This window comes from Pagrus major, chromosome 20 (assembly GCF_040436345.1).
Source record: "Pagrus major chromosome 20, Pma_NU_1.0".
Taxonomy (NCBI): Eukaryota; Metazoa; Chordata; class Actinopteri; order Spariformes; family Sparidae; genus Pagrus; species Pagrus major.
The window spans coordinates 1727295-1749323 of NC_133234.1; the positions used below are offsets into that span (position 1 = coordinate 1727295).

General features: G+C 40.3%; 1 protein-coding gene across 4 annotated transcripts in view; it reads left to right on the forward strand.

Moving 5' to 3' along the window:
- Positions 1 to 22029, forward strand: part of dnah9 (dynein, axonemal, heavy chain 9) — a 174669-nt gene that overhangs the window by 102801 nt on the left and 49839 nt on the right. For all 4 annotated transcript variants that reach the window (XM_073489481.1, XM_073489483.1, XM_073489484.1 and 1 more), the window contains 8 exons: positions 9899 to 9979; positions 10328 to 10507; positions 11063 to 11293; positions 15047 to 15241; positions 16371 to 16490; positions 18638 to 18826; positions 20270 to 20505; positions 20591 to 20713. In XM_073489481.1, the coding sequence (XP_073345582.1) occupies positions 9899 to 9979; positions 10328 to 10507; positions 11063 to 11293; positions 15047 to 15241; positions 16371 to 16490; positions 18638 to 18826; positions 20270 to 20505; positions 20591 to 20713 (1355 nt within the window). The remainder of the gene's footprint in view (positions 1 to 9898; positions 9980 to 10327; positions 10508 to 11062; positions 11294 to 15046; positions 15242 to 16370; positions 16491 to 18637; positions 18827 to 20269; positions 20506 to 20590; positions 20714 to 22029) is intronic.

A 22029-nucleotide genomic window follows, 5' to 3' on the forward strand; every position in this document is an offset into this window, starting at 1 on the left:
TTATTTTTTTTAGGGTTTTTCTTTTTGTTGTTGTTTTTTTCCATTTAAAACAAGTCTCCAGCTACTTCAGTTGTTTAGGAGAATGCTGCAATGCTGTTTTGCTGTGAAGCTCTAGAAATGTTTTGTGGACTACGAAACTTTCCTTTTTTTGTTGTTGTTGAATCCTTTAATTCAGTACATACAGTGGTTCCATCTTTGTTGCTTGGGAATCTGAGTACTGCTGGCTTCCTAACATACCAGATAATGATGCCCCTCACCTGGCAAATCAAGCTATCAATTGGTTGGTGAGAGGCAATAATGACGGTGTCAGCTGTTAAACTAATGGTTGATATTTTGTTTTGGAATTTAACACAGATTATGTACAGCATTGAGTGTTATTATGGTCACTGCCACACACTTCCTTGTGTTGATTAAGTGGGATTGTTTATAAGTCTGTACATATTTTTTTTTTTTTTTTTTTTTAGGAAAAACCTGAATTGTATACATTTATTTCTGCAACTAATTCTCCATTGTGGTTTTCTTATTCTATAACTTTTATGCTGTTGTTTATGGTATCTTGTTATCCTACTTTATTTCTCCTGCACTGGAAAACAAACAAGTATTACTGTTAGTATCACTAGAACTCTAACTGGTCAGTGTTGCAGCTACGGCAACAGTTTGAGTTAAGTTAATTTAGATTCCAGAGCATATTAAATACTCTGCATGCCTGTAAATATAAGCACACATGTTTTTGATGTGATGTATGTGAATTAAAACGTATCGTTTGTAGATATACTTTTATCATGGTCGCGATGAAAAAAATGCAGCCGTTTGAAGCCAGATTTAGAGTAATATCACATTTTAAATTAACATTTGGATTAGACTGTTGTGATGTCATTATTTGGTCTTAACCATCAATATCTGCTCGTTTTCTCACTCACCTCCATGTTAGCTGCCCTCCCTGCCCCGTCGGCCTCCTCGTGCTCTCTCCTTCTCCGTCTGTACTCTGAATATACCAGTGAACATGAAGATATATTATCAGTAAATTAGTGACTAGAAAGATGTTCATACACACAGTCTACATTAAGATTAGACTGTTGTGATGTCAGGCAGCCCCTCTCCCTTAAAATCCAGGTTCCTTCAGTTTTACACATTGTTCATAATGGACCAGCTTACGTAAGTTAAGCATAAGTGCATGAGTATAAGTTTCCTCTGACTCCTCTGACCTGGCAAGTTTTTTGGCAGGGGGTGGCTGACCCTTCACTGCCCAGAATGAAAGCAGGTCTTTCTGCTTCTTCCCCGACATCTTTGAAACAGATACAAAAACACAAAGAAGTGTAGTGTGTTGTGAAGGAATGACCCACCAAGTCTCAAAAACTAGCTACTATCCTTTTGCCCTGCCTCCAAAGTCCCTCCCCCAGAGGAGGCTGGCGTGCACGCGACGGCACGCAACCTGCACGCAACTGAAGAGGCCAGGTAAACAACATGGCGCATGAATCCGTAATAACGTAACATGAACTACACTCCACACAGTTTGAACTAGCTGCACCCAGCATAAGATCCAGAAAGCCGCAGTGATTTTCAGTGGAAGATTTTGCAATTTCACATTATGAAAATGGCCAAGTTGCTGGGGCTAGACATTACTGTTGTGAATAGTCAACATTGCTGGCCAACAAACGAGCAGAAATAAATCATGTCGACATGAAAAGTAATCTACAGCAATATGTATTCAGTAAAAACCCAGCACACACTGATTTCAGTAAGTTACTTCGATGTTTTTTTATAACCGAAACTGTCGTGAATATTGCTAAATGGCCCGTAAACGTATGACAACATTTAGCTGTGAGAGCACAGAAACTATGGAATAAATTATAGACACGGTTCTTATAATTCTAGACACAGATTCAATATGTATCATCACAGTAACAGAGTTACATACATTGGCAGCTGTAAACACTCATAAAAACATTATAAAAATACATCCGGTGGTTTGGTGCCAACCTGTATACTGAACATATAAGGAGTAGTTAACGTTTATAATCATCAGAGAACGTTAGACGTTTTTGGTTCCTATCTGTTTCTCAGATATGTTCATACGTGTGTGAATGTGTAAATGAAACATTAACTTACAGCACTTTGTAGAATGAGCTTTGTAAAGTTCACTCCATTGACTTGTATTAGTTCACGGTGCTGAGCTGCCACCTCCAATATGGCGGCGACGTCGATGTATCGCAGCAGCGGGCCAACTCGCTCAATGAGGCGTCTATGTACAGTATATATGGCTATGGTCTATGATACCAACACAACCTTCACACTCTCCTCTTGTCTCTTCTCTTGCTCCAGCATCAAATATGCATACCGCCCCCTAACGTATTAGATGCGTAGCACGGTCAGACTGGGGGCTGAAGAAGAGCGGCTACTGACGTCACTCTCCTGCGCCGCTTGGGATAGCCAATGTATTTGAATTATGGACTCTTCTTTGCGGGGCGGGCATGAAAACGAAAAAGCAATGTCCTCTTTGTTTTCTTTTTAGTTGTCATAAAATGTGCAACCTAAAGAAAATGAAAATGCAGTTTGGATGATTTATTATTAATTTTATGAGTCAAATAATGCAGCTATGACCTTGAAATGAAAAAGCCTTTCTGCTAATGCATTTTAATTTTCTAATTTGACATTTCAAATTGAATTTTGGTAACTATTTGTTGGGGCATCTTTTGAAAATTAAATCTTAAACGTCCTTTTCTTTTTCATTTTAATTAAGTCACACAATGAGCAGTCTTGAAGAAGAAAATGAAAATGCAGTGTGGATGATTTATTATAAATTTTATTTGAGTCAAAAAATGCAGCTATATTCTGAAAATGAAAAAGCATTTCTGTTAATCCATTTTAATTTGGATTATGGTCCAGATTTGCTTCCATAAGAAACGTTCCACATAATTATGAGGACAAAAACAAAACCGATAAGACTGCCAGGTCACTTCATAAAGATATTTTCTGCTACTTTCTAATAAAACAACCAGTAACGTTAGCCCTAGCATCGGAAACAAGCTAACGTTAGCCCGACTGCAACGTCACAGTAACATCACATGCACTACGGAGTACTAGTGTAACAATTACAATTAGCTTTTTAGCCCCGCTGAAAATCAAATCAAACATTATGTAAATCAAGCGGGGTAATTACCTGTCAAGCAGAAAAGTCGCCAACTCTGCGTCGGTTTTGAATCCTTCCAGATCATGGAGTTCCCTCCACCTCTGAAAAGCCACTCCGATGTTTACTCTGGTTTTATCCCGGGCTCTGTCTAATTCTTTCTTTTGTGCTTTTTTTTCTTCTGGCTTCCTTTTTTTACTCGTCTTTGCCGTGTGTGCTGTTGTTGGTAACGGAGGTATCGGTAGTTTTTTCCTCGCTGATGGTTGTTGCTGTGCCATTACTTTCTCTAAACTCCTGAAGCCGCTCTCGGAGATATGAGCTTGACCGAGCGCTAGCATGAGCTGAGGAGGAAGGGGGAGGGGCCTGTCCGCAGCATGTGCGTGAGCAGTGATTGACAGTTGTCAGACACTCCATCAGACACCATTCTGGCTCTGATTGGTTCTTTTTGTCCGGTCGCGGTGGATTCTGGCAATTTGCAGTAGGAGCAGTAGGTGGGGCTAAATGAGCCTGTTTTGTTTTTTTTTACAGATTACTAGTTTCATGTAATGCTGTCTTTACATAGTGACAGTTTTAGCAAATATGACAAAGTTACTTTTATAAGACTTACCAACCGCACCTTTAAGTCACCGCTGTTCACCAGCCTGTGCAGCGTTAACTTACTCCCGCTCAGTGACTTTTTAAGAACGCATTTTATTACTACTTTCTACTAATCTACTTTTCTGTCTCTTTTCATCAGGTTACACCAATAAGCATGACTAGTTAAATGCATGGCAATGAGCGGTTAACACACCGTTAGCTTGAATCTTTACATTAGGACAGAAAGCAGGAACAGTAGCAGTAGTTTTAAAGCTCGATATACTGTGTGTATGCATTATCAAACTTATTACAGACACACTGACAGCTCTCTGTCAGCGATGGCTTCTCTGGTGTTCTACTGACTTCATACAACAGCAGCTGCTGCACTGTACGCTGTTAATTCATCCGTAAATATTAGGGATGCACCGATGCATCGGCCGACCATCGGCATCGGCCGATGTTCGGCTAGTTAACTGCCATCGGCCATCGGCAAAAAAAGATTACATTCACCGATGGCAGTGGCCGATGTTTATGTTGATTTAAATGTCGCATGAACGCTGTGCTCGGGAGGAACCTTTCTATTTTCCTTTTTTTGGGGGGGGAACATAACTATGCCCACAAGAGGGCGCCAGCGCCACACTTTTCTTAGTCAGGTAAAAGAAGATGGCGACCGTGTGGGAATATTACACTGTGTCGGAGGACGATCCCCGTCATGCTGTTTGCAATGCGTGTAAAACTAATATTTCAAGAGGTGGGACCGACAGAAAGTCGTTTAACACATCAAATTTAATTGGACATTTGAAAAGCCGGCACGCAGCGGTGTACAACGAGTATCTGCAAGCTGACCACAAACGGAAAAATGAAGCTGCCAAGAAAGCGAAAACAGCCACCGCCGGCAAGACTCAGACTTTAATTGACACGGCCTTTGAGAGAGTAAAAGAACTGGCTCCAGACAGCGCTAGAGCAAAACAAATAACAAAGAAGGTGATGGAGTTCATCGCTCTAGCTGACCAACGTAAGTGCTGAATAAATATTTTCACTGATTAGTCAACAGTCTAAGAGGGCTTTTGGGCTATTTTTCAGAAAAGAACTTGTCATGTTAATTACCGTAAGGTTAATGTCAACTAAAAATTGATATTAAAGGTTGTTTTTGTTTCATAAATTTGTCTCATTTAATTTGTGCTAATTAATAGTATGATGAAGAGCTGAAAGACATTTAAAATAGTTCAGTAATGTTTCTGTGGCACCAAAAACGAAATAAATAACAAAAAGAAAAAACATCGGCATCGGCCATCGGCCATGTTGTTATTTTAAACATCGGCATCGGCATCGGCCCAGAATTTCACAATCGGTGCATCCCTAGTAAATATGAGCTGTTCGTGCGATTTGAAAGCCATCCTCCTGCTGTTTGAACGGAGTCATGTGGAGGCGTGGCTGTGGTAGGATTGATCACAGAGCACCAGCAGACCTGGGACATGCTGACCACCTGCCTCTAATCAGAATGTGCATGAAAAAATGTGCATAACAAATAAAAGTAAGGCCATTGTTTCCAAATGTAAAGGAGTAAAAGTAAAGATTTCTCTCAAAAAATCTACTCAAGTTAAAGTAAAAGTATGCTGCATTAAAAATATTCCAAAAAGTCCAATTTACCTAAAAACCTCAAGTGTTACTCAAGTGCATGTAACAGAGTAAATGTGACTCATTACTACCCACCTCTGGTAATATAGTAGTACAATAGTAAAGTAGTATTATAGTTAGTATTTTGTGGTGGTATGCTGTTCCCCCTGCCACCATGACCACACACAACCAAGTATCCCCACTAAGCTTCACATAGAGCAGAAAAAGACCTGTTAGACTTTTACTCTATTTTTTCATGTGAAATTTGTGTTTGTATCATTTGATGTTTCCATCTTTAATATCGACACCTGGATCCATTTGTCCAAATGTTTGCCATCTCCACACCTTTGCAGAAGCAAGCTATATGAATTATGCAACACAAGGCCTGTGTGTGAAGCAGCTCTAATTACAGTGGGTCTGCTGCACTGTGCAAGTGAATGTAAAACCAACCACACACACATACATAATTTCACCCTTACATTCCGTACATATCTCCACTGCTTTGCATAAACATGCCCACACATACCCACCCGCACAAAATCACACACATGCATAAACACACTTTACACATAAATGACATCAATGTGTTGAAAGCCCCGGTGTCCTGTGTTTTTGTTCCCCGTCGCCCATTTACTGTAGAATTAAGCCAACACACACACACCGACACATATAGTGGCTGTATGGTAATTGAGGAGACTTCTAATTAGAGAGCACACCCTTTGCAGCAGCAAGGAACATTAATGCACCCTGTGTTTGTTGGTGCATCCACACTGATGGCCGTACCACTATAAGTGCTGTTATTTAACATTCTGTGCAAGAGAATCCACGGCTCATCAGGGGCTGCTGTGGTCATGACAAACAAGGAGGGTTAAAGCAAAGGATCTCCGTGTGTGTGTCTCTGAGCGTATGTATGGTTTGGGGGGGGGGGGGATTAGTGAATGAGTCATCTGCTCTGCTCCCCAGAGGACACATTAGTTCTTTGTTTTTATTTTTTTTTTCTTCATTTTTGTGGAGGTAGTGTCCTACCTTTGGCTGCTGTTGTCTTAGGAGTGTGTGTGTGTGTGTGCGCGCGCTCCGCAGCACATGCACATACATACGCTTGACTCAGTCCTTGTACTAGTTACATCTTAATGAGTGTAGTAGCAGTGGTACAGTAAGAGTGGTGGTGTAATTAGTAGTAGTAGTAGTGGTGGTACATGTATACTAGTATAAATACAAGTAGTAATAGTAGCAGCAGTAGGAATCAGAATAGTAGTAAGAGTATTAGTAATTAATACTATTAATGGTAAGTACTAGAAAGATTTAGTATATTAGTTATTAGTAGCAGCTGTACTTTTATTAGTAGCACGAACACAAGTTGTGATAGTTGTAGTAATAGCACTAGTGGTACAAGTAACATTGGTACTACTAGTATAAGCACAAGTAGATATAGTAGTAGTCAAATGAGTAGTAATAGTAGAAGTATTACTTTTAATACTACTAATGGTACAAGTAGTACTAGTTGTAATATTGTACTAATAATAGTAGTAATAATAACAGTGGTACCAGTGATACAAGCAGTAATGCCTGTATAATAGTTTCTAATAGTTACAACCATTACACAAGTAGTGGCAGCAGTAGTATTAGTAGTGGTAGACATACTGGACATAGTGAGAACAGTAATATTAGTATTAATGGTGGGATCAGTTAGAAGGCTCCTCCTAAAGCCAGCAGAGTGGTGTTAAATGTAACGGCTCCAAACTGATCTAACCAGCATGAGCAGCATCCTGGCAGCTCTGTGCATTAGAAAAAGAAAAGTGTCGGCCTGTTTTATCAATGCAGTCAGGAACAGAGACGTGTTTTTCTACTTAGATTTCCACATGCAGTACATAAACACAGAAGCTGCTCAGATGTACTGAATATCATCCATGTCTCCCACCAATTAGTTTGTCCTTCCTCTCCCTCCCCCCACCCTTCCCCTCCTGTCCTCCCCCCTGCCTATACATCATGTTGATGGCTCACTTGGTGCTCATTTAATGTTCAAATCTTTTGCGCGGAATCCTCGCCACCCGAAAGGGCCGTCTTCTTCCCTCCAGCCTGATTTCCTGTTTGTTAATTAGCTGAAAGACAAGCATGAAAAACAGTCTGTTTTTATTTCCCCAGTGCAACATTTTGATGGAGTCGGACGGCAGTGCAGAGCCCTATTTGTCCGGGAGTTATGAGGAGTTTGTAACAGCTTTAATTTCTCTTTATGACCGTCCTTGGTCTGTGCAACTGTGTGTGTTTGTGTGTGTGTGTGTGTTTGTGTGTGCTGATAGCAGCTCTTATTTTTTTTTTTACAGCTATGCATGCCATTCATCTTTTTCCAGCCCTTTATCTACTTGGACAATATAAGATTTTTTCCTAGTAATGGATTAAAGGTCACATGCATGGTCCATGGCACAATCCTGCAGGGCACAGAATGTTATCCGCAAAGGTTTAGGCCCTGTGTGAAGCTTATTTGTTGGACTTTCCTAAGCCACAAAATCCTCTTTATAGCCTAGAAGAATAGAGGAGATATTTAGGTTTCAATTAAACTGCCATCGAGCTCGAGCAGCGATTGTATTACTAATAAGATCCAACAAGGATACAAACAACACAAACAAATGATCAGTCCTTCAAAACCGCCTGAGAAATTAAATTAGATGATAGCGATGGATTCATTAGTGCCCATGATATACACTCTGATTGCTACTTATACCATTTAATGAGACTAAAATAGATTATTGTCAGCAGCCCAACCCTGTGCTCTATTGACTACTCATATTAATGCATGTGTTCTGTTCTTCCTCCGACTTAGCCATTCATGTATATTCCTGTTAAACTTAAAGGAATAGTAGTTATTGGAAATTTACACAAATTGCTTTTGTTTCCAAGTGTGAGATGAGAAGAATTGAGTTTAACCTGAAGTCTGTTGTGCCGGAGGTGGTTAACCTTGATAAGCAAAAAAAAACATAGAAGCAGGGAAACCAAAGTTTAGCATGTATACAAAGAATGCACATCAAACAGATACAAACTAACACTTAGAGGTCAAAAACTCATTTTTAAAATAAATATTTAACCAACTTAATTTTCATCTGGACATTCGGTCCTTTCATGTCCTTTTCCCCCCTTTTTAAAAAACAAAAAAGCAAAACTGTAATGTCACTTCTTGTACGGGTTAAAGGAGCAGTCTGTAGTTCTGGTGAAGAAATGTTAATGAGAAGAGAAAGATCTTCATTGGCTGATTTATTTCTTCCTAAACAAACTAAATAACCAAACTCTATTTGTTTTCAACACAATTTATACTGTTTCACTTTGTTTATATGTGGCAGACCCTGCCACCTTTCTAGCTTCAAACAGTGTTCTGGGACCTTATTTTCCTCTGAGAACAGCTTGTTTATTCACATATGGAAACAGTTTGTATAATTACCTGATTAATATTGTCAATCTGAAAATCTTGAGTTTGAATTTCCCTTTGAGTGTCCCTTTAAACATATGAGTGTTTATGTTAGTAGTAGTGATTTTACAGTAGTAATTATCTTCCTGTTTCCCACTGCTTCAAAAATAGACTTGCAAATACAACTACTATACTTTACCATACTATAGCACTGCCACAGTGTGTAAACAACACTTTAATGATAAAACATGCTAATGTGGAGCTAACTTAAATTAATAACTTCATATTCTTTTTGTCAGTTTGATGTATCAGAATACATAAAACTTTTTCAAAATGTTCTATTTTTCTTTATTTCATCTTTCTTCATCTATAAGTAACTGGTAAGAGTATAAGGTAGCATACGATAGAAATGCCAAAAAAATAAAAATACTTGTACACGTATACATTTGTAGTGTTGTATTTAAAACTTTCATTTTGTTTCTGATTCTGGCAGCCACTGTGGGGCTGTTGTTTTTTAAAACAAGTGAAAGACACATATTTTTTATGTTTTTCTTTTTTAAACACAGCTGTTTGTAGAATGTAGTGATGAGGTCATGTATCAATTTGTGGCGATATAGGATTAATAACGGTAATATGACGATGGTGAAACAATAAGCTTTGTTCTAGTGCCGTACCACCAGAATACAGAGTAGCTTCTTTCCTCAGGCTGTGACACTCCTCAATTCAACCGCAGCCCTCCGCCATAAACAAGTTTTGATTTTATGACCTATCAGACCTTGATAAGATGGAATCTGACCTGGTGACAGGTATTAAGAATAACTATATAGAAAAAGCAAATCGTCTTGCTGATGGTCACATTTGCTCAAGTAGGTCATATAGAGGCATCAGAATTTAACTGAGTTAAAAACTCCTTGTGGTAAGTTTGAGTACAGGACTTGAGTGAACATACTTTTCACAACTGTTTATTTAGAAGAAAACTCACCAGGTCCCCTTACAGTTTGAATGAAGTGTAGATAACATACATAGATATACAGTATATGGACCTTGAATTGTGAGAGACTTTCTTTCTGCTGTAGCGATTATGATCTACACTTCATTCATCCAGATCTCTTGTCTTGGGTGTAGCATTAGCCAGTCACATCCTCCTGACCTCTCGGCCTCCCTGTCTCCTGCTATGATAGGTGGACGACCTCAAGGCCAAGCTGGCTGCTCAAGAAGTGGAACTCAAGCAGAAGAACGAGGACGCAGACAAGCTGATCCAGGCAAGAACATGTTGGAAATGAACCCTTGACTCTTGATAATGCACGGATAGATTCCTGGTGTTGAGGTTAAAAACTGCCTTGTACAACGTGAGAAAAATTCAGAGGCAGCTGGACTTTAAACCTCTGATCTTTTTTATCTTTGGTTATTGAGTGATTTCAGGTAGGTCGAAGGGATAGACATGAGCATGGTGTACGATGTTTTTTCATTTCATTTCCTGCATGTCAAACGTTTCTTGCTGGGTTTGTCAGCATTTAGTTCAGTTTGTATCGTATCCATGGTGTGAAAACTGAGCCACTGACTCAGACTGAACTATTAACACAACAATAAATCCTGTGTGTTGTCCCCAGGTGGTTGGGATAGAAACTGAGAAGGTGTCTAAGGAGAAGGCAGTAGCTGATGAGGAAGAGCAAAAAGTGGCAGCAATTGCTGTGGTGGTCAGCGGCAAACAGAGAGACTGCGAGGAGGACTTAGCCAAGGCTGAACCAGCTCTTCTAGCTGCTCAGGATGCCCTTAACACTCTCAATAAGGTCAGTTTCTCTCGTATACCTTTCAGTGTGTTATTGATTTGCTCCATCATACTCTTCTTTCTTATTTCTCTTCTTTTGTAAGAGGGGTTGTGCTGTCCTCTTTGTTTGATATTGTTTTCCCACCTTCAGTGGAATAAGTTATGTCCACACAGGCCTTGAACTGTAGAAAAGATTATTGAATCACAGGATTTAGCCGGGTCTTTGCTAAAATAATGTCTTCTATGTTCTGCAGGCAGTTTGCTTCATCCTGGCATCCCGCGTAGGTTTATGAGCAGCCTGGGGGATTTTCAAAAACACCCTCTGTGTTTAAAAGGTGCTCTCTGTTCAAACAAGCAGAACCGACAGTTCAATCACCACTCAGAGCTCTCTAAAGATGCCCTAATTAGTATTCTCTGTTGTCTTCTCAAAGTCAGCACAGGTTCTTCTTCTTTTTTTCTAATCCTTTCCTTTTTCTCTCTCTTTTTCCCCCAGCAGACCATAGAGATATGCAGTTGTTCAAACTCAATTAAATCGTAGCTCTTTCATTTCCCATCCCCTCTGTCTCGCCTGCTTCAGAACAACCTGACAGAGTTGAAGTCATTTGGCTCTCCAGTGGCGGCGGTGACCAACGTCACAGCAGCAGTCATGGTCCTGTCAGCACCAGGTGGCAAAGTCCCAAAAGATCGCAGCTGGAAGGCCGCAAAGGTGATGATGGCCAAAGTGGACGCGTTCCTGGACTCTCTGATAAACTTCAACAAGGAGAACATCCCAGAGGCTTGCCTGAAAGCTATTCAACCTTACCTGCAGGTGAGCATTTCAATTAGCCCTTGTTCATTAAAGTCAACGCTTACGGCGCACAGTGTGCAATGTCTGCCGCTTGGCAAGTTCATTTAATAAGTCATAAATTTAGCAGGGGTGTGACTACAATGACAGTGCCACATTACGGCTGCCAAAAGTCCAAATGACAGCCAGAGAAAATCAACCAGTCAATTAAGCATTACAAATTTAACAGCCGTCCTGATTATGAAGTTCAGTGGAGCAGATACTAGGTAAGTCAGTGCAGCAGATAAAGCCAAAATTCACTCTAAATTCACTTTGTACACTACAGAGATTCAGTTCCAGGACTATTGATGTAACATGATTTTATGTCTCATAAAAGACCTTTAATATTTTGTAGCGGCGATCGAAAACAATTCTTAATCATTTGTATGAAGGAAACACCACCACAGTTTTAACTCATTATGTCTTAGTGACTTTCGTAATCGGGTTTAAAGTTTTGAGGCTGTCCAACTGGCCAACTGTGGAACAACAACTTTTAATGACAGCCCCCTATTTGTACAATGATAGGGAAATGCAGAAAAGAAATGTAAAGAGAAATCACTGAAATAAATACGTTCGTGGAAATAAATGCAAGGGAAAATAATACAGAATAATAATACATCTAAAAAATGAATACAATAATAAATAACATGTCAGAGTAAATTAGAAAGTAATTTAAGTAATACACAGCTTAGTAGATACAGAAGCAAATGAAAACCTGTTATAAATAAATTAATGCCCACTTTAATTTTTTATATTTTCGGTGCATTAAACAGCACATTGATTACTTTATTGTGCCTCTTTCTTTCTTTTTTTTTTTTATTTTGGCCCTTTCAGTCCTCGATCATATAGTGGCTAATGCTAGCAAAGATTAGCAAGATATTGCTGTGTAACTGACATTACTGAGTCAGTTTACTGTCTTCATGGTTCTTGTGTTACTGTTACCACATATGAACATTTACCATTATTCTATATGTGTAACTAGCCACATTAGCTGCACAGGGGAAGTGCAGCTGTTAGCTGTCTAATAAATGTATGATTTACTACGTTTGAAAATCTAATTTGTATGTAGCGAACAGCCTTTTGTTTGAATTCAACTGGAGACAGAGCTAAGATGGCTGTTACTGCTACCTTATTTAGCTAGGCTACTGAGAGTTGTTAGCTGGCTAGAGTTATGGGCTTTTTCTTTTTTCTTTGTGTGGGTTATTTATTTCTATTTTACAGGAAATTGGAAGCAGTTGGTGAATTTTTACGACTACCTATGTTTATCTCCCCAGCTAGCTTAAATTAACAAAGCACCTTTTGCTTTAGCTAGCTGTCTAGCTGGCTTTCTCTCTGTGGCAAACAGAGCTCAGGATCCAATCTGATGTCATGTCAACCAGGGCTGCCAAGTTTCAGAAATTGACAAGAGTGAGACTTTAGAGTAAGGATGTGTAAATTTTGGCCTGTTAAAACGTCGATTTGGCCTGTTTTAACGTCGATTTATACCTTAAGACTGATGTCCTCACCTCCATGCCAGCTGCTCTCCCTGCACTGTGGCCTCCTAATGCTAGTCACCTTGAACCCTGAGTGGACTATATAGTGAGTAGGGGGTGATTTCGGACACAGCCAAAGTGGATTCCAGGGACTCTGTGGGTTCCTTTAGGGGGGTCTAATAATAATAATAGTATTATTAATACAGATAAAAGAGCAACATTTGTCCTACGTAAACATCAAACTAGTAAAAATATTTAAAAAGTGAACCAATTTTCAATAATTTTGTGTGATCAAAATTGGGTAGTTACCTACCGTCCGTCTTCTAGCAAGCAGGAGAACGTCGAGTGGGTTTTAAATGTCGGCGCTGTTGTGTGTGAAAGATCGTTAGAGACGCCAAGACCCGCCTTACGTTGCTTCTGATTGGTTTATATTGCGTGGTGCCTTCCGTGGTTGGTTAGATTTAGGCACAAAGGACTGGTGGATTGGTCTGGGATTGGTTATCTCAGTCAGTCAATCAGAGTTACTCGAACTACGGCATTGCGCGAGGACCAAAGTTTATTATCATGAAAAAAATAAATATAGAGTATTGAATGGGGAAATATAGGCGTGAGAAATGTCAAGTGTGGCGTGTGGTGTGAGAATGGGTCAAATTGCGTGACTGTCACACTCAAAGCGTGACGCTTGGCAGCTCTGTGTCAACACATCTCATGTATGTGGACCCTGGGCTTTTTCCATTGGCTTGTAGACCTGGGGTCCCCAGACATGAGTTATGCAGTTGGACCCATCTTGAAAGTGCAGTTGTCTAATAATTTTAATGTGGTGAAGTTCTGGTCATGATGAAAGATTATGTTTTGACTTTTCAGGACTGTTCAGAAATCCTTTTTTTCAGAGCCTTCTAAGTGCTGTATCATAGTCAACTGGACTTGTTTCAGTTTCTAGAAGACGTTTCACCTCTCATCCAAGAGGCTTCTTCAGTTCTAACTAACTGGAGGGGAGCTGCAGGCTTTTAAGCTTTGTGTGGGAGTGTCCTTACAGAGTCGTTAAGGACACGTGTGAGCTCTGAGTTTCAGAGTCATTAGGGCCAATTGTGGGTCGTTGACCCAACCGGCCTTCATGTGGGTTGCTAGGGCTAGGTGAGCCCAGGTGTGAATGGTTGTTAAGCTGTCTGGGGAGAGAACTCAGTATTGCATTGTAGGTGAGTGATAAGTAATGTCGTAGGCCACCTCCTCTGTTCAAAGACGGTGGTTCCAGTTTGACATAGATGGATTCTTTTATTCCTCTTTCAAACCACCTGTCTTCTCTGGACAACATGTTTACATTGTTGTCCTCAAAGGAATGATTTGTCTCCTTCAGATGTAAGGGGGCAGCAGAGCCTTGACCTGAGGAGTTGGCCCTCCTGTGTTGTGCCATTTGTTTATGGAGAGGTTGTTTTGTCTCCCCAATGTACAAATCTGTGCAGTCCTGACTGCAATGAACAGCATAAACTACATTACTCTGTTGCCTGGGTGTTTTGTCCTTAGGATGGACAAGTTTCCGCCTCAGCGTCTTGGTTGGTTTGAAGTGAACCAGGATAGGATGTTTATTAAAGATCCTCCTGAGTTTCTCAGATATTCCTATAGGATTCATATAGATATTCATAGGGAATGACGGTGTTGTTACATTTTCTCGTCTCCTCCTCTCTGTCTGCTCTGGATCTTTAAGACGAAGACAAAGGTCCAGTTTTGGTAGCCACAGGTTTTAAGTGCTCCCTGCCTACGATACAGCACTTAGACCTTACCATGACCTGGATGACTGAGAACCTTCATCATCTTTTTTCAGAGCCATACCATGTTTAATTAGACAAACAACTGGATGATTAATTAATTAGTTGCCATCTATTTTGATGATGATTCAAGCTACTTAAATGTGAATATTTTCTGGTTTCTTTCCTCCTCTGTAACGGTAAACTGAATATTTTCGAATTTTGGACAAAGCAAGACATTTTAGAATGTCATTTGGGGCTTCAGGAAACACTGATCAACTGTTTCCACCATTTTATTTCATTTTATCGACCAAACAACTTATCGATTAATTGATAAAATAACAGATAATCTGACAATGAAAATAATCGTCAGTTACTAATATAATGTAATGTAACTATATAATGTCTTTTGGGGGGGCTTTGGGTTTGAGCATGAGTTAGGCACTGGCATGACGGCCCTAGTTTGATCAGTGGTTTCATTTTTATTTGTGCACTTGTTTGTTCCTCTTTTTGATCTTCTCCAGGATCCTGAGTTCCAGCCAGATCTGGTGGCCTCCAAGTCAAACGCAGCTGCCGGCCTGTGCTCCTGGGTTTTAAACATCGTCAAGTTCTATGAGGTTTACTGTGAGGTGGAGCCGAAGCGTCAGGCTCTGAGCAAGGCCAACGCGGAGCTGGCTGCTGCGCAGGAGAAGCTAGCCGCCATCAAGGGCAAGATCAATGTAAGCCATCACATTGGACTGATGATACAGGAAATGAAAAGTTTATTTGCTTTATGCCAAGTATCTTTTTTGAAACAAGGCAATTTCAATATCTCAAATCCAGAGGATATATTCTATGAAATCGTATTACCATTTTATTAAAGAAAGGACTTATTTTCCTTTGGAGTCCTGTTCTTGTTTTCTCATCATTTCTTTGACACAGAAACACACTGACACAGACACTAAAGAGTGTCTTAAAACTTTATTGGTTTTGAACTAAACAGAAAAAATGACTTGTGAAAGCCAAATATCTCTGCACCTAGCTGTGAAAGATTTCAGAGACATCACTGTGGATAAGCTCCTCTATCAAATGTCAAATGTCTCGTCTGTCATAATAAGAATTTGATGCTACAGAAATAAAATAAAAACAACCACCAGAGGCTATGAGCTGATGCCAAAATTCAGGATATTAATTATTTTATCAAGGCTTGAGTGACAGTTGACACATGAGCTATGCCAGTAATGATATACCACCAGCATTTCATCAATACAAAGCTGGTGTTAGTGCCATTAAAAGCTTTTACTGTTCATTAATCTAAAACCAAATCCATCAACCTAAAAACCCTATTGATAAAAGCAGCTGTAAATAATTGTTTCTCAGTGCCGTTTGACATTCAGCACATCAGAGCGCCAGAGAGCCCCGGCAGAGCGCGGTGCTCGGGACGCTGCGGCGGCGGCTGCTGCTTACATCAAACCCTGCAGAGTGCAGAGTGACGACTCTTAATAAGATCCAGCATGACTTCTGCTGTCATTTTTCAGCCCTCAGTCAGATCGCTTGAGCGGAGAGAGGGTTCGGAGCCAAGGGGAATTAGCAATCCTCAAACTAATCTACTGAACCTGTGTGCCTCTCCACCGATTAATCCTGTTTGTCCTTGTGCTAATTGCTTCCATATGCCAAATAAATCCATAGCGGAGGGAATGATAAGTTTTACCCAACTTTCACACACTCCCAAGTTTCTTTCACAGAGAGACTTTAGCTATCTTTGTTCTTTGTCTTTGAAGATTCCTCATGACCATGCTGTATTTTAACACGTGCCAATTTTTTTGTGTGTGTGCATGTGTGTACGCACGTGTCCGTGTGGCCTATCAGCACCTTAATGAGAACCTGGCCAAGCTGACAGCCAAGTTTGAGAAAGCCACTGCAGACAAGCTCAAGTGCCAACAGGAAGCAGAATCAACCGCACGCACCATTTCCCTGGCCAACCGTCTGGTGAGGAGGGCAACAGCGGGGTCACGCAGAGCATCAGCTACACAACCACACACACACACACACACACACACACACTCTCACACACTCACACACTCTCTCACACACACTCACACAGACAAACACAGGCACTCTGTCTTTCCCATCTGTCCCACCCTGCTCCTTCTCTTACATGGATACAGATGTGTTCAAGCTTGTACATAATATACTGTATACCCAAACTATTTTTGTCCCTGCTTGTTACTGTGACTCTCTCTCTTAGATGCACATACGTATGTTTAGTCGGGTTTGAAATCAATAATAATACATGAAGAGAATGTAAACAGACAACGCATCAGGTCAGTTACAAACAGTATCTGAATTTTCACTCACTAATATTTCAGACACCTCACACAACCCTTTACTGCTGTCATCAGAGTCTCTGATGTCTATCAAAGATAAACATGTAAACGTACAGCATAAGAGCACATTTTAGATAATTTTTTCAATGTTTAGACATTTGACTTGGTTTATCCTCATTAACTCATCACCAGTCTTCAACAGATTTGCTGTGCTGTACAGGATAAAACTTGACTCATACTCAAACCTCATGGTCTGATAGTGAAGCCTGGCAAATTGCACGACTTCAAAGTAGATGGAAAACGACAAGCTGAAGTTAGAGACCGTCTCAATAGTGCATGCAATAAATGCCGAATGAGCAGACGAGATGTTGGTCACTGACTTCCCCCTCCTTTTTTCCTCGACACTACAAACCATGTTTTTCATCTGGACTCTTCTCATTATATACACAACCTTCTTTTAAATAATGTGTAGTATGACCTAATTAGGTATAATGGCCTTCTCTTCATCAGTAGCTTTGAATGTAACATTAATCTGGGTTTCCTCTCATTATATCCATGAGATTCCTGGAAAGGAATTCCTGAAAATTATGGCCGATACTTCTGAACTAGTATCAGAATAACTGATGCACTGGAGACACTCACGGCTTTAGAAGTGTTAGCTAAGTGGACCAAACAATAATTAGAGTTATTAGTATAATAGTAGTATAATAGTACAATATTGTGTTATACCTGCTTAGTATCAGCATATTAACATTATGATTGTGAGAATGTTGGCATGCTCACATTAGCATTTAGCTCAAAGCACAGCCTCACAGAGCTGCTAGCATGGCTGTAGCAATTTAGTCTTGTCTACTCTTCTGTTGCTGGATACAAGTTATGTATGTAGTTTATTATCTGATTAATTTGGCTTTTTCAAGCAGCTTTACTTTACATACTGTATATACAGTATAAAAGGAGTATAAGTGACAATCAAAAACAAATGTAACAACTAAAATTGAACACAGGTGATTACTAAGATAATTTGCATAAACCTGTATTTATACACACATACAGTATACCCAAAATAGATTTTTGTTATCTCTGCTTGATAGTGTTGCTGTCTGTTTCTTAGGTGCACAACTCATATGTTTACACACACACACACAGACACACACACACACACACAGACACACACACACACACACACACACACACACACACACACACACACATATACATCCCACCATCATTTGCCGGTGTGTAAATCTCCTGCTGACAGCAGCACAACAAAAAGATGAGTGTTGACACTGTTAGTATGATAATCTAAATTATTCAGAGGAAGTTTTCAAAAGGCCTGACAGGAGCAACAAAAGGATGAGAGGTTGTGCTCATCTGCTAGTCAATCACAAATATCCATGCAAATGCTGTCGACATGCTGAAGTGTACAGTGTTTCAGTGATGATGTATGCTGAGAAGTTACAGTCTGTACCAAAGTAGTGCCTCTCAAGTTTGGAAGAGATACGATATTAAGGCGAACTTTATTGATCCCTGAAGGGAAATTGGTTCATTGCTGCAGTAAAGAGTCGAGGTGTTGGTATACGAGCAGAGAGGTGATAAAGGATATGAAAACCTAATAAAAAAAGGACTTGAAGGTAGCAAGGCACCGTTGTTCTGGAGATTTCCTGGTGTTCATGAGGCTGTGCATCGATGACGGCAGCTGTAGATTCATTTAGATGTGATTTTACAGGATGGCCCTGGGGAATATGCTGTAGTAATGTAATGTTTCAGTGAAACAAAACAATGTGCTGTTGGTTTGTCCCCGTGTTTTAGGTGGGAGGTCTAGCTTCAGAAAACGTCCGCTGGGCAGAGGCTGTAGAAAACTTCAAGAAACAGGAGAGGACTCTCTGTGGGGACGTCCTCCTCATCACTGCCTTCATCTCCTACCTGGGATACTTCACCAAACGCTACAGGCTCCAGCTGATGGACAACACCTGGAGGCCTTATCTCAGTCAGATGAAGGTAGGTGACCTCAAGTGGGATTCACACTACGTTTGATACCTGTCATGCACCCCCTCAAAAATGTTGGTGAATACAATAACATGTTGGAGATGTCAAGAACTCACATTTGTCAACTCTGACTGCCTCTACAAGTTTTCAATTTGCTGATGCAGATTTGGGATCATTGAGCATGAAGACTTTAAATTAAACTTGGGTTTTGTATTTTACTTCCAGCCATCATCTGTGCAGTTGATTATGAATAGGTCAGACTGGGCTACAAGCATAGATGGTCAGGCGGTCGGGCAGTTTTTAAACAAAGCTCCAGTTTGGGCAAAGTGAAGGTTTGGATGACAAAATGAAGACAAAGAGTAAAATCACAACTCAAACGGTCCTTATAAACTTACATAGGGATTTATTCTAAGAACTGGATGATGGACTCCAAAATGGTCACTTTGATCATTGCTGGCCAAACACATAAGCCATAAAAGTTGTTGGGCTTTCTGTTTTACTTCAACATTGTGTGGCTACCCTGCTAGTCTTGCTCATCCCATTGGCTTTACACTTGGATGATGTCATACATTCAGAAATTACTTTCCTATCCTCTTAAGTTTTAAAATCATGAAACCTTCATGGATAAAAAATGAATACAAAGAGTCATAATTTGAGGTGTTGACTCTTGCAGTGGCAGTCAATGTTTTCTGGGCAGCTGGGGAGTTTAGCTGCAGTACTGTATTTGACCACTGGGACAAATGAGCAGTCACTCTTTCTGTGTTTTTCTAATTTTTTTTTAATGATTATTTTTTGGGGACTTTTAACCTCTATTGTGACAGGACAGCTAGAAGAGTCAGACGGGGAAGGGCGTTAGAACAGGGGTTGACATATAATATGCTAATAATTTGCTGTAAGTGAATGTGTCTGAATAATTCCATTAGGGATACGTTATGTAAATGACCAGACACGAAAATAAAATCTTCATTCATTCATATAGCAAAGAGCCAAAGGTTGCAATTGAACCCAGGTTTCTGCCAAATCCAGCTCTCTTAATACATCTATGAGCTGACATGTCCAGCTGCCTGGCCAGCATTGACCTAATGCAGTATTGCATACAGTACTCATGGACTTGCTGTGCAGCTGTTACAACTGGCTTATAACCTCTGACCATTAGTCAGCCGGCGATATGAAAACAAAGTAAAGTAAGTGCAAGAAAGGTTCAATGAACTTTGAGTATTATCATTTTAGTTCCAGGAATTATTCAAAACAAATACAGCCTGATCAGTACTGTGATTTATAGATGTGTCTTGTGTTGCACTGATGCTATCGATGGGTGAACAAACACCAAACAATAAATCAAAACCCATTTGCTTAATTACCACCATGACTGCTGGTCAAGTATAAATCCAGCTTCATAATAGGAGACACTACTAAAGAGAATTAAAATACACACTCATCAATACCATCTGTAAGGTTCCCATCCCAGTGACCCCTGACCTGGACCCTCTGACCATGCTGACGGATGACGCAGACATCGCGGCATGGCAGAACGAGGGGCTGCCTGCTGACAGGATGTCCACTGAGAACGCCACCATTCTCACTTCCTGCCAGCGTTGGCCCCTCATGGTGGACCCCCAGCTGCAAGGCATCAAGTGGATCAAAAACAAATACGGTGAAAACCTACGTGTCATCCGCATCGGACAGAGAGGGTAAGAGGCTTTACGGTGAAATGTGCACATGCTCATGTTTTGGAGGACGTTCTGACAGAGGGGTTCTGCTGTTTTGCCCTGAAAGGTACTTGGACGCCATAGAGAGAGCACTGGCAGCAGGTGATGTGGTTCTGATAGAGAACTTGGAGGAAAATTTGGATCCTGTTCTTGGACCTCTGCTGGGCAGAGAAACCATTAAGAAGGGAAGGTAAGGGACGCTTCTGCCTTTTACTAACTACTTAACATGTGAGTTAGCGCTGGGTATTGAACCTTACTTTTTTATACCTGCTGACAAAACAATCTCACCTCAAGTTCCATTGAGTTCACCTTGCGAGGCAGCTGGATTGGAGAGATCATGTGGTTTAGATGTGATGACCAGTGAGAAGCGACTGTTTGTTTGAGAACAATAATGGCGGCTCCTCCAGAGGTTAGCGTAGCTGCTATAGCATCAGTTCAGTCAGAACTGGAGTTTATTTCATTGAAAGAAGAGCAAAGAATGTCACCCATATCTTCATCACCATTTGTCATGGAGATTAATGAGTAAACATTATTTCTGAGTATTTTAAGAATGTCTGCTTAAAATTTGAGTCTCAAAGTTTATTAATGACCTTGGAAACCACTCAACCTTTCCAACAAAACAGCTGAGTTGCTATGTCCAAGATCAAGAATAAACTTTGAAACTGAGTGTTTTTGGTTCTGCCTGTGGCACTTAGTATTGAAAACACATCATTTAGTCAATTTTCAGTTTCCTCTGACTGTATAACAGCTTAATTAAGTCAGTCGGAAAAAAACAAAAACAATTAGGAGAATGAACAGGACTGTCTATTCTAATCAGAGCTCACCACATGTAGTGATGCAGTAATGGCAAAGTAGGGAAACAGCTTTGAACTCAGGTGTACAACTCAGTTTAGGCAGGCCTAGGCCAAAACCAGGCAGGCAAACAAATCCAAAAAGAGGTCAGAGAGGCCAAAAATAGGCTGGAAACATGGTAGACAGACCTGGCAGAGAATGAGTGGAAATGGGTCGGTGTATTGTGTACTGCAGGGCTGACTGGGGGGAAGGTGGGAGGGGAAGGTCAGGTGATGGTGTACAGTTTGAAAGGGGCTTACTTCAGGGCAGGAGGGAGTGGGTGGACTTTAAATGACAGAAAAGTTAGTATGTGGCTGGGACAGAGCAGATGAGATAATGAGCTGGCAGAGACTTCCTGTCAATCACTTCAATAGTTTAGTTGTTTTTGTTGTTGTTTTATTTGTTTGTTAAAATGTCATCTAGACACTTAATTCACAATGAATATTAGGCCGTTCGTTCTAAAGTTGAAAGGATCAATACTGCTTGTTGTTTATGGAAATTATAATTGACTGAACATTCATTTGAGTTCATAAAATATGCAATGCAGAATGTTGTTAGTCATTCATCTGATTGAAAAGTTCATTGTCACACTGTGGTATAATACTGATACTGGTATAATACACTTGTAAATAACAGAACATACTCAACAAACACACATCAGTTGCACTTTCCCAC